Raw genomic sequence first — 13,594 nt, forward strand, 5'->3', positions numbered from 1 at the left:
AATCTGTGATTCTAAGATCACAGGACCTGCAATTCCAGAATCTAAGATTTTTTAATTCTTTAATCCCAAGATTCCATCATTCCAGTGAGTCAGTCGGTCATTCCAGACTTGATGATTCAATAAGACACTTTCCTTCTCTGAGATGGAGTCAGGGGACCCGGATTCAAATCCCAATTCTGTTACTACTTAGTTAAGTTGCTAAACTTAATTTGCCTCAGTTTCCTCCTATGTAAAACAAAGGTCCTTGAAGGTCCCTTATGGCTCGAAAGCTAGGGTTCCATGGTATGCCATACCTCCTTGAGTTCTGTGTAAAGAGAGAACTACCCCCATCCCAGATAGAAATGCTTTCTTTTCTGTTCTTCTCATCCCAGGCATCAAGTGTGGTGGGGTGCTCTCTGGGCCTTCAGGCAACTTCTCCAGCCCCAATTTCCCAGGGCTCTACCCCTATGACACAGAGTGCAGCTGGCTCATCGTGGTGGCTGAGGGCAGCTCCATCCTGCTCACCTTCCATGCCTTCGACCTGGAATATCACGACACCTGCAGCTATGACTATCTGAAAATCTACAACGGGGCCTCTAGCGATGAGGGCAACCTCCTGGGGCAGTTCTGTGGCCAAAGCCGCCCACCCCCCTTCACCTCCTCCTGGCACATAATGTCCATCATCTTCCACTCGGACAAGCATGTGGCCAGCTGGGGCTTCTCAGCGGGCTACCGGAAAGGTCGGGGGGGGGGCCGGAAAGGTCAGAGGGTGGCCAGAAAGGTCAAGGGGTGGCCGGAAAGGTCGGGGGTAGCTGGAAAGGTCAGGGAGTGACCAGAGGGAGTTCAAGGGAGAGAGGGAAGCTAAGGGACCCCTCAGGGTCAGAAAGGGAGGAGTGGGAGAGGTAGGACCTTGGATAAGGAGTCACTTCTCAGCTCTGACAATTACTACCTGTGTGACTTTGGGCAATTGAGTAAACTTCCCTGGACCCTATTTTTCTCATCTATAAAACAAAGTGGGTTTAACCAAATGACCTCTGAGGCTCCTTCAGGTCTAGGTCGATGAGCCTGTGAACCTGGGTTTGAATCCCACTTTTCTACCCATGCAATATTAGCCAGGTCTTTTATCTCTTGTCCTCAGTTTTCCTCTCTGTGAAATGGGGAGCATATCTGCCTGATTTGGTCCAAGTGATTAACCCTCTCTGGACCTCAGACAACAAGCCTTGCCTTTTCCAGGCAAAGATCGAATGAGGTGATGGGTGTGTCTGCTGAGATGTCTCCAGAGAGGAGGCTTCAGGCACCTGTCTGAAATATTGGGTTTATTCTGTGGCTGGTGCTGAGCCCTCTCTAAGCCTGGAACACAAACGAGGGGAGAGGATGGGGATGGACAGGGGGCTGTGACCAAGCTGTACCTCACCACTTGTTACCAGGTGACCTCAGACAAGTGGTCTAACTGCTCCAGTGCTCAGTTTCCTCCTCTGTAAAATGGAGAGGCTTCGACTAGATAACCTCTCCTAAATGACATCGTGGATTGTGTGTCCAGGGTGGGGGTGGGGGGGTGGCTATTTACTGCTGAGAACCTGCCCCAGCTACTTGTCCTTCTCTGCACAGAATCCTTTTCCTGCTGGCTGGACATTTGCTTCCCCTTTTGCTGAATTTGCCAGATCCTTTGGTGGCACCATTTTCATGTGGGGGTGGGAGGTGATTTTAGCAAGTGTCCTTGTCACCTTCCAGCATGGTGGGGGTGTCGTGCATAGCTGACAAAAGCCCATTTGTGGTGCAAGTGAGCACAGGTGATATGCGTGGCCTCTGTGTACTGGGTGACAGCTGGCTTGGTTCTCTTGCAGACACCTGTGGTGGGGTCCTCACTGGCCTCTCTGGAGTGATCACCAGCCCAGAGTACCCCAACAGTTACCCCAACAACGCAGAATGCCACTGGGTGATCAGAGCGTCTGGATCTTCCACCATCAAGCTGGTGTTTGCCGACTTCCAGGTGGAGAGTGACCGAGCCTGTAACTATGACTACGTGGCTGTTCTTGAGGGGGCAGGCCCTGGCCGGGGCAGTCACTACTGTGGCAGTACCAAGCCACCTGACCTGGTGTCCCTGGGCCGAGAGGTTCAGGTGGTTTTCAAGTCTGACTTCAACATTGCTGGCCGAGGCTTCAAGGCCTACTACTTCTCAGGTAGGAGACCTTGGCATGTGGGGAGAGAGAAGGCAGGATGGGCATCAGTAACCCTTGGCCATCTGCCTGCTTCCCTGGGCTGTTGTGGGGCTCTGGGAAGATCACACACACGCACACACACAGAACTATCCCCACGCATTCTCCAATCCCTGAAAGCTACCAGCTCTCCTGAAAGGGTCTCACAATCCCAGAATTCCCTGGCTGAAAGGGATCATTTAGTCTGAACAGTAGGTGAGCAGGCATCCCCGGGTCTTTAAAGACCCCCTAGGAGGGGGAAGCCATCACTCCTCTGGTCTACTTCTACATGACTCCAATTGTTAGTGATTTTTAACTCATGTCAAACCTAAATCTCTTTGCATCTCCTACCACAGTGCTAACTTCCTCCCTCTGGAGCAAGACCAAGCCCAGTCCCTTGGGTTTTCCATTCAGAGACTTGAAAACAGTTGTCATGTCTACCCTAAGTCTTCTCTTCTCCAAGATGATTATCTCTTGTTCTTCAGCCAGGCTTCATTGAGCACATTCTCGAGTCTCCCTCTGTCTTCCGGATGCACTCCTCCAGTGTGTCTATGACCTTCCCAAAACGTGGCACCCAGAGCACAATACTCCCTGTGTGACCTGACCAGGGCAGAGTACATCAGATCTCTATCTTTCTGCTGGGCTAATCTTAACCCTGCCTAACATGTGGGGTTTGTTTGTTTTCTATATGCTATGTCACACTTGACTCATATCAAACTTGTGGTCTACCAAGACTTGAAGATCATCTTCAGAGGATCTGCAGTTTAGCCATACATCTCTATCTTGTCCTTGTGCAGTTTGTCTTTATTATTAAATTCCATTTGATTTGATTTGGCCGGCTTTTCTAGCTTGTTGAGATCTCTTTGGATCCTCCTCCCAGCTTCAAGTCATCTGCAAATTTAATAAACATACACTCCATACTTTTATTCAAGTCATAGATAAGAAGGTTGAATAGGATAGGTCTGATTTCAGATCCCTGGGGCAGGTCACTAGACACATCTTCCAAATTGGAATCAACCCATCAATGACTTTTCAACCAGAGTAGACTCCCCTGAATTTTCTATACTCGTCATTTATTCTATGACCACCGTATCCCATTATATCCACATACCTCAGTTTCTCTATGCATTCCTTAAATGTTGGACACAGATTTTATTTCCAGCTTTTTTGTTATGATGGATAATGCAATGATGAAATTGGTGTGTGGACAAGTCCTTCCTGCTGCCGATAATATCCTTGGGGTATAATTCTGGCAAAAGGATCTTTGAGTCAAAAGACATGACCAATCAACCACTTGAATAGCTCTTCTCACAAATTCTTTTTATAGTCCCATGCCCACAGCATTCCCTGACCTACCCATCTAGTGACCCTGTTAGAAAAGACAGTGAGACCGTTTTGGTGTGATCTGCTTTTGATGAAACCTTGCTGACTCCTTGTGTTCACTCCTTTCTTTGTGAACACTCACAGACTGTCTCCTTAACAATGACTTCTAGACTTTTGTAAGAGTTGAAATCAGGCTCACCAGACAACAGTTTTGCACCCTCTCCCCATTCCTTTTTTTTTTTAGTCAATTGGGGTTAAATGACTTGCCCAGGGTCACACAGTTAGGAAGGTCGGATTTGAACTCAGGTCCTCCTGACTCCAGGGCTGGTGCTGTATCCACTATAGCACCACCTAGCTGCCCTCCCATTCCCTTTTTTGGAAAATTAGAACAATTCCCTTTCTCTGGTGCTGCACCACAGACTCCAGTTCTCCCAAATATTCCAAATGCCACCAACAATGTCTCAGCCATCATGTTTGTTATTTCTTTCAGGAACCTAGCACATAGTTCATCTAGACCAGTACCCAGAACTCATTGAGAGGAACGAGGTACCCACTGTCTCCTCACTCTTCTAGGGTTTCTGCTTGGGTCTACAGTCATTTTTATTCTATTTGTCCTGTTCCAAAGTTCATTCTCCTTGGAAGAGAAAGAGGTAAGGAACTGGACCCATGATTTCATTGGTACAGGGAACTCCCAGAAGAGGAAACTCCTTCCACCAATTCAGGTTGTTACATTCTCTGCAACTTAGAATCTTAGAGTCTAGAGCACTAAAAGGTTAAAGGACTTGGCCAAGGTCACTCAGCCAATATATGTCAGAGGTGAGACTTAAATCCAGATCCTTCTAACTTTGAGGCCAACTTTCTATCTCCTAGACCACATTATATTTTAGAACAGAGGACAGAAGTCAAATGAGAATGGAGTCAATTGGCCTCCTCATGTCATCCATTCCCTTCATTCCATCCACCCCAACCAATGGTCCTGTTCTCCTTCCTTCATCTTTGTATTTTCCTGGCCCCTTTAAGTTCCTGGTCTACACCTAACTCCTCTCATCTCAAGTACTCTGCAGTCCAGTGACATTGGTCTCCTTTCTGCTCCTCTCACATGGCACACCATTCCAGACTCTGGGTATTAGCCTTGGCTGTAGCCCATGCCTAGAATGCTCTCTCTCCTCATTTCTGCCTCCTGGTTTCCCTGGCTTCCTTCACCTCAGCTCAGGCCTGACTTTCTTCATGACCTCTTCTTAGGCCTGTCTTGATGCTAGTGCCTCCCTTCCGAGGTTATTTCCAATTTGCCCTGTATTTCTATCTTGTTTGTTTATAGCTGTTTGCATGTTGCCTCTCCTATTAGACTTCTTGACAGCAGAAACTTAAAAAAAATCTTCCCTTTTGTCCCTAGACCTCAGCACAGAGTCTGGTATGTAGTAGGCACTTAATAAATGCTTAGATGATTCTGCTGCTCTGAGCATTCAGCAGCAGCTGCATTCTGTGGCCCTCTGCTTGCATGATAGTTCCATGCTCCCATAGTCATCGTTGGTTTGATGCACTTGCTTCCCCCTTTTATACTCAATGATTCTGATGGATTGGGGAGGACGTTGCTTGGTGTGTGCCCTCCAATGGTGCAGGTCGCGCCCCTTCCAATCTCGCCCTTCCTGTGTCCCTCTTGTCCATAACCTCTCATAAATCTGCCTCAGGGGATTCACCCACCGTGACTTCCTCAATTTCTCCTGACATCACGAAGATGCCAGTGGGACACTTGGGCACTTTCTGAAATCTGGCTGGAGTCATATGTGTGCAGCCCTGTCTTTCCCTGCCATGTAGGCAGTTACCTCTCCCATTAAACTGTGAGCTTCTCCAGCCCAGGGGCTGTTTGGGGTTTGTCTTTTTTTTTTTGTTTTCCCAGTCTTTAACACAGTGCCTTGGCACGTGTTGTTGTGGTTGAATCATTTCAGTCGTGTCCCGCCTTCCATGGCCCCATTTGGGGTTTTCTTGGCAAAGATACTGGAGTGGTTTGTCATTTCCTTCTCCAGGTCACTTTACAGATGAGGAAACTGCAGCAAACAAGATGAAGTGACTCGCCCAAGGTCACCCAGCTAGGAAGTGTCTGAGGTTGGATGTGAACTCATGAAGATGAGTCTTCCTGAGTCCAAGTTCAGTGCTCCATACACTGTTCCACCTAGGGGAGGTTGAGGCTGGTGGATTGTTTACATTGGGGATTTCTGGGCTACAGCAGGACTCAAAGTACTGGGGTGTCTGTACTATCTGGCCCCATTATGGGGAGCCTCAGGGTGGAGGGGGTGCCAGGATACCTAAGGAGGGGCTATGTGGCTCAGATTGAAAATAGTCTGTCAAAGGTCCCGTGCTGATCTGTGGAGAGCTCAGGCCGATAAGTGGCCACTGAACTTTCAGCGTGGCTGTGATAGGGACATCCAGACTCAAAAACAAACAGAAAAACAAAAAGATCTGAGCGCGTCCCAGTGCTTCTGGTGCATCCTTACTGGTCCCTTTAGAGCACTGCCCCTTTTCTTCCTGATCAGAATCATTTCTGCCACGCTTCTAGAATTTCCTGGTTGAGTAATTCCCATCCCTCTTGTGTCAGCTTCTCTTGCAAAATAGTATGTTGTTTAGTCCTAAGCATCCTTCCTCCAAACCCTGTGAAAATGGCTTTCTCCCAGTCAGACTGTGCCCAGCCTTCCTCACCTTGTCAATCAGAAAATCTGAGACAGAGGGTTTCCTTGTCTCCAAAGTCCCCATCACATCTGCTTTAGCAGCTTCCTAGTTGGTCAGAATTAGGGTCAGACTAGCAGGATCTCTAGTGGTTTCTCCAACCTTCTGGAACATGAAATTTTGATTAAAACAAGTCACAATGCTCTGAGGCAGAGGCAGAGAGGAAAGACAGAGAAAGAGAGAGGAGAGAGACGGACAGAGAGATCAAGACAAAGAGACAGAAGGAGGAAGAGAAGGAGGGAGGGAGGGGGAGAGAGAGAGGATCCTTTCATATTCCATTTAACAGCCACGAATGTGGGATCAAGAACACAGAATTAAAGTTGACATTAAGCCTGCTTCTTATGATCTGGCTCAATCTAACTAACTCCTTTTCATTGGTGGGTACAGCACCATCACCCATGAATAGTGTTCTTAATGCCACATTAAAACCTCCTAAGCAGAATTGGGAGACAAAGAGCCTTCCCCGGCATCTGCCCTGGCCCCTTCTCCCGTCCTTCCCATGGCGACATTACTGTGTTCTTCCTTACCACCCAGGGGAATGCCAGGAGGTTTACATGGCCATAAAGGGCAATTTCTCTAGTCCTCAGTATCCCAACTCCTACCCCAACAACATTCGGTGTCACTGGACGATTCAGATGCCTCGGGGCTACAGGATCAAGGTGTTCTTCCTGGATCTGGACCTAGAAGGGAGAAACGTGCTGACCGACAGCTGTGACTTCGACCACCTGGCTGCCTTTGACGGAGCCAGTGAGACCGCCTCACTGCTGGGAACGTGGTGTGGCCGGGAGATGCCAGCGCCTGTCATGTCCAGCCACAACCAGCTTCTGCTTGTCCTGAACACAGACCGCAGCACGGCCAAACGCGGCTTCTCTGTGGCCTATATCGGAGGTTAGTACAGACCCATCCTGAACTGCTGGACAGGGCTAGAGGGAAAGGGGCAATCCAGGACCTAGCCATCCTTCATCAAATAATGGCTCCCCCTCGTCACTCCTACCCCCACCCAACATGGCAGTGATTCCTGAGAATCTTCTCTTTAAAATGCCCTCCTTTACAATGTTTTGGCTTTTCTCTCAATCAATCAATTAATCAACAAGAATTTATTAAGTACTTCCTATGCTCCAGGGACTGAAGGGTTACCAAGAGAAAGCAAAGATAATCCCTGCCTTCAGGGAGCTTACTTTCTAGAGTAGATAACATTTACGCACAAATATAAGAGTATGAGATGATTATGTGGGGAAGGGTCCTAACAGTGGAAATGATCAGAAGAGGCTTCATGCTGAAGATGGCTTTGAAAGAGGATTCTGGAAGGCTGAGGGGAAGGAGACAACAAGAGGCATGATGGAGTTGGGAGATGGAGTGTCTGTGTGAGGAACAGGCTAGTATGGCTACATGGCAGAGCACTTGAAAGGAGTAATAATGTCTAATAAGGCTGGAAAGGTCAATTGGAACAAGTTTGGGAAGAATTTCAAAAGCCCAAACAGAGGAGTTTATATTTGATCCTGGAAGTGTGAGGGAGCCATTGAATTTATCTAGTAGAGGGGTAACTATGACCAGAAATTGCAAAATCACTTGGCCATCTGAGTGTAGGATGGATTAGAATAGGGAGAAACTGGAGGCCAGGAGACCAATGAGGGGGCTGTTAAAATAGTCTAGGCAAGAGGTTATGAGAGTCTGCCCTACAATGGTGGTGATGTAAGAGGAGAAAAGGGCATGAACCTGAGAATCAGTGTGGAACTAAAATCAACAATTTCACCTCCTAAAAGAAGTCGAACAGACCAACAGAACCCCAACATGTGGGCACAATTAGGAATTGATCTAAGGGCTCTGATGACATCATCAAAACCAGGGTACCTTTCAGCATCCTAGACTATGCTCCGTTATCTCCCATTGGCTTCTGAGATGTTTTCCCCCCATGTTTTTTAGTGTTTAGGGCTGGACTGTATTTCATTAGCATAAGGCATTCCTGACTCAATCCATTTCCTGCCCTCCCTTCCCAATTCCCTTCTTCCAATTCCCTTGAACCTCAGTTTTCTGACAAGGGCTGAGGGCCAGCCTAGCAAAGGATGAGAAATGTTACCAAGGTAAAATTGACAGGATTTGTCAACAGCTTGTAGATGGGGGAGGAGAGAAGGGAGTAGAAGATGACACTTAGGTGGTGAGCCTTGATGGATGGGAAGATAGCGGTACACTTCACAGTGATAGGGAAGTTAAGAATAGTGGAGGGACTGGGAGGGGGCAGAGAGAGAAGGAGGTCAGTTTTGAACATGTTGAGTTTAAGATGTTTAGGGAATGTCAATTTGAGATGGCTGAGTCCGTTGGAGATCTGAGCCTGTAGGTTGAAAGTGCAGTTAGTGTTGGATAAATAGAAGGGAGAATCATCTGTATAATTATGACAATTGAATCCATGGGTACTGAAGAGTTCACCAAGGAACACAGAACAGAGGACAAGGCTTGGATGAAGGGGCGGAAGGAACCTGAATGATGGGACACGAAGAGGCAGGAGAAGGGGACATTTTTTCAGTAAAACGTGAAGTGAGGTTCTCAGCTGAGAAGATGGGAGAAGGGAGGTTGAGGAGGGACACAAGGGTGTGGAAGAGTTGCTGTGGTGAGTGGGATTGTGAAGCCCACCTACTATATGCCATACACTATGCTAGGTGCTGGGGAATACAAAGACAAAACAAAGCGTTTCTGCCCTCAAGGAGAACCCGTTCTACACAACTTTGAGGAAAACGGGGAGCTACTGGGGGATTTGAAGATTTTATTATTGCTCAAACCATACAGACTTTGGAGTTTCCTCCACAAATCCCCTTACTGGCCCTGCAGATACATTCTCTTTCTCTGCCTTCTTCCCTTTCAGGTCTTACAACAAAAGGGTATGTATGGGTTGGTGGGAGAGGACATGGGCTTTGGCTTTCTGGGGCCAGGCAGACAGTGAAGAGAGGAAAGTACTAGTCCAACTGGTGCCGGCAACAGGCTCCTTCTGTCAGGCAAAGCTTGAGAAATATGTCTGCCTTTGTTGCCTGGAGGCCTGTGGGATTTACAGCCCAACTGTGCCCTCCCTATCATCATGGCAGCTTCGGAGCGGGCAGCAGCCCTGATTTACACTCCTGTCTTCCCTCCTTGCTAGAGAATGGCCCCAGGGGAGCCTGCTGCAATGACTCCACCTTGGGAGCCTGAAACATCCACTCAGACAGTGTTCAGACACAATGTTAAATCCCCTACTGGAGACCATTAGACCTGCAAGGGACCTTAGAACAAAGAATGTAGAACAGAGAGATCCAAAGGATCCCGGATTTGGAGAAAAGAGGGATCTCAGGAGTCTTTGAGCCCAACCTCCCACTTTACAGCCTGGGAAACTGAGGCCCTGGGGGGAAGAGTCGGGGGGGGGGGGCGCGGCGGCGTCAGAGGCAGGGCTGGACTCAGGTCCTCTGACTCCATCACGTGCCTTGGTGCCTTTCCCCTGAGCAGCCAAGAACATGGAACTGCAGCACGCATTTTACTGATCACCTCCTGTCAACATAAGCACTGTTCTCTCCACTTTCTTTGCTGATAGAATGTAAGCATCACAAGGGAAAGGAGAGCTGCAATTCTGTCTTTGTGATCCTAGCACCTTGGACAGTGCCTGGCACACAGGGGACAAAGTGATTGAGAAAGACAACGGGGAGGTGGGGGGAGGGAGAGAGACAGAGACCAAGAGAGAACAAGTAGGGGAATGAGGAAAGTCTCAGAGTGGGAGGTGGTACCCAAGCTGTGAAGGAAGCTTGGAAGGAAGCCAGAGATTCTGTGATGTAGAGGTGAGAAATAGAGAATTCCAGGCATGGGGCACAGCTTACACCAAAGCCCAAAGATAGGAGAGGAGATGAAGCAGTGTCATGTGTGGGAAACTGCTAACAGGCAAACAGAATAAAAAGTGAATGAAGGGGAGTAATATGAAATCATAGAAAAGATTGGTAGGAACCTGTGGCAGAAGGCTGAGCAGTCTGGTTTGGCTTTTTCCTACAGGAATAGGGAGACACAGAAGTTTCTTGAGAAGAGAGTGACATGGTCAAACATGCACTTTAGGGATGTCAGTTTGCTTTGTGTGGAGAGTGGTTTTAGTGGAGAAGAGACTGGAGACAGGAAAATGAGTTAGTACATAGAATGTCAGAACTCAGCCCAGGATGTCAGAGCCACCAGGGAACTTACAACATCCAATAGAAGAAGATAGAGTGCCGATGCCGGGAGGGACCTTTGAGATAAGCTAGTCCAGCAGAAGAAGAAGCTGAGGAAGGACCCCAGGAGCCAGACCTTAGGGACACCATGTCTCTCTTTCCATTGTTACTGTGTGGAAAGCCCTCCTGTGGTTAAAACACCTGAAGGAGGAATAGAGCTCCCGCCCATCCATCTCCTCCATCCCCTACGGTTGCTATGGTGAAGCTCAGTCTTCTGAGGAGCAAGTGAATGCAGAGGCAGAGAGAGTCCCCCCAGAAGAGACCCACGGAGTGGTAGGGAAAGAATGTAGCCCTGGAGCCAAGATGCAGGGGATTAGACTAGATGGCCTCTGAAATCTCTCCAACATTATTTACTAGCTGTGACCCCAGGTGAATATCCCTTAGCCTCCCTCAGTCTCAGGAGCCTCATCTGTAAAATGGGAACAATAAATGAGATAATATTTATCAAGTGCTTGGCATACAGTTGGTGCTTAATAAATGTTTGTTCCCTTCTCCTGTTCCTCATCTACCTCCCAGGGTTATGAGGATCCAATTAGATAATACTTCTGAAGTACTTGGCAAACTTTAAAGCATTACATAATTGCTTTGATTATTATCATTGTTATATAAATATATAATATAGAAATATATTTAACATATTGTGTGTATATGTATACATGTATACATGTGTGTTATAGGAAATATATAACAGATAAGTAACATTTATGTATTTAAAACATAGAAATAGATTTATAAATGTATATGATGTAAATATATAAATTATATATACATTATTATTATTCCATCTTTGACCCAATGATTTTGGTTTACCCTGAAAACAGCAGCTCCCAGCACCCTTTGGTGGAAAGCAGTGGGAATGAGAGAGGCTTGGAGAGTTGAGTAAATGAGGGGGCTGTCTTCCTTCTGATCTCCACCCTCTGAACCAGCAGGGAATAGATTCAGTTTTGCAGATTAGAATATAAACTCCTCGAGGGCAGAGACTGTCCCAATTTTTCCTTTGTACCCCACAGCAGCTAGCATGGTGCCTGGTACATTCGTTGTTTTCATTTTCACTAATTTCCAGACGTGTCTGGCTTTTCGTGGCCCCTTTTTGAGGTCTTCTTGGCAAAGATACTAGAGTAGCACATAGTAGGTGCTTAATAACTGCTCAATAGTTCATTAACTTGGAGCTGTAAAGAGCCTCAGAGATCATCAAGTGTCATACATTCATTTACTAATGAGAGACCTGAGGTCTAAGGTCACATAATTAAGTAGAGGTTCTAAATGTAGCACACTTTTCCATGAGACCAAGAGGCCTCAGTGGGTTTGGATTTTCCTGAAGTGGTAAAATAATGATTATGGTGGTGGTGGTGATGATGGTGGTGGTGGTGGTGATGATGATGGTGATGATGATGATAGTGGTGATGATGATGATGGTGATGGTGGTGGTGATGATGGTGGTGATGGTGATGATGGTAATGGTGGTGGTGATGATGGTGGTGATGGTGGTGGTGGTGATGATGATGGTGATGATGATGGTGATGGTGATGATGGTGGTGGTGGTGATGTCACTGTCACCTACTGTCAGTTGGGAGGCCAGAAAACTCCCCTTTCACACCTCCTCCCCACCCCTCCCCCTGGCCCTTCTCCACCTCCACCTCATCAACTCTCCCAGCTGGGTCCCAGGGAGTTTTTCCCTGACTCTCATAGACTGTGGAGGAATTGGGTTCCAGGGCTGTTAAATGCAGCTATTCCACCTGAACCTCTCTAGAGATTTCCACCAGCTTCCTTCAGAAGCTGATGAGAATGAGCGAAGGCCATGGATGGTGGGAGGGCTCCAAGGCTGAGTCTTGGTGAGAAAGATAGGTGAAAGGCTAAGGGGGCAGGGCTTGGGAGAAGGGGCTAGTTCCCTAAGGAATCAAGATGGGGAGGAAAGGAGAGCATCACCAGGACAGGAAGATGGCCAGAGATAGAACTGAGGAATGGAGAGATTGGAGGTCCCAGGAAGGAAGAGCAGGGTTTGGGGTTGCAGGGCAGAGGGAGCTTAGAGCATGGGATATTGGAGTGGGAGGGATCTGGAGAACGTGGAAGGTTAAGCTGGGACTTTGGATGACTATCTGACTCCATCCCTTCATTGTACAAATGAGATCATTGAGGCCCCTGGGACCATGTGAGTCATGTCAGAGCTCCTCCTGAGCCCCAGCACACAGCTCCTTCTGCTCAGATGGCATTCTGTGCTCTGGGCCCTGGCAGGCCTCGCTGATCCTGCCACTCCTCTGTTCTCAGTGGTCCCCATGAATGTCAGCTGCACCCGCACTGACTTCCAGATCCAGATCTCCGTTCAGTCACTGGTACAGCTTGATCGGAGCCAGATCTACCTGGGAAGTCGTAGCTGCCCAGCACAGGTGGTCGGTGACCATTTCAGAATCCAGGCCCGGTTTGATACGTGTGGCACTGAATCCCAGGTAAGAGGCTTAGTGAGGAGGAGAGTCCCAGAGCATCAAGAAAGGGAAGGAACCAGGCTTAGCACCAATGACCCTCCTATGGAACTCTGGGGAGCAGAAGGAACAGGGATGGGGTTCATTGACCTTTAAGGTTCTCTTGATATTTCAGAAGGCAATGATTAAAAATGCCTAGATTTCATCTTCCACAATTCTAAGAGTCTATTCCAAGATTCTTCCAGCTCTAATGTCCTACGCTAGAAGGCTGCTTCCAGTTCCGACATTCTAGCTCTGATGTTTGACACCCTATGACTACAAGTCTGTCTAGACTCTATGATTCCACAATTAGATTTTGAGTTATGTGATTGCATACATCTCAGACTCTATGATTTCTAAGATTGTGAAATTCTCTGTTTCTAAGAGTCTGTCATTCTAGTGAGTTGGTCTGCTGACTGATGTCTCCCCACCAGCCAAGTGCAGTTGTTTTGGTCACCAAAAGACTGCCCTGTGTGAGTGGTCACAGGCTCAGCCAGGCAGGCCATTGCTAGGCCAGTGTCCTGAGAGGCAGGGATAGCTCAGTGCCTGGGTTTGGGGTGGGCTAGCGGAGGAGCTGGGGAGAGGGCATGTGGGTCAGGACTGGGAGTGAGGCAGGGGTGACCCAGGCATGCCCCTATCCCTGAACAGTCTAGATGGTCGGGCCCCCTCATTCAGGGAGCCCAGCCCCCCTCATTCAGGGAGCCCAGCC

General features: G+C 47.9%; 1 protein-coding gene across 1 annotated transcript in view; it reads left to right on the top strand.

Moving 5' to 3' along the window:
* The first annotated feature begins 257 nt into the window (after positions 1–257).
* Positions 258–13,594, top strand: part of LOC138164748 (CUB domain-containing protein 2-like) — a 13,783-nt gene continuing 446 nt past the window's right edge. Inside the window, exons 1-5 of the mRNA XM_069092713.1 lie at positions 258–282; positions 372–719; positions 1,824–2,159; positions 6,753–7,106; positions 12,695–12,873. Of these exons, the coding sequence (XP_068948814.1) occupies positions 258–282; positions 372–719; positions 1,824–2,159; positions 6,753–7,106; positions 12,695–12,873 (1,242 nt within the window). The remainder of the gene's footprint in view (positions 283–371; positions 720–1,823; positions 2,160–6,752; positions 7,107–12,694; positions 12,874–13,594) is intronic.

Source organism: Petaurus breviceps, unplaced genomic scaffold (assembly GCF_028583685.1).
Source record: "Petaurus breviceps papuanus isolate PSGF00001 unplaced genomic scaffold, PetGlider_PUasm1.0 207, whole genome shotgun sequence".
NCBI classification, from domain to species: Eukaryota; Metazoa; Chordata; class Mammalia; order Diprotodontia; family Petauridae; genus Petaurus; species Petaurus breviceps.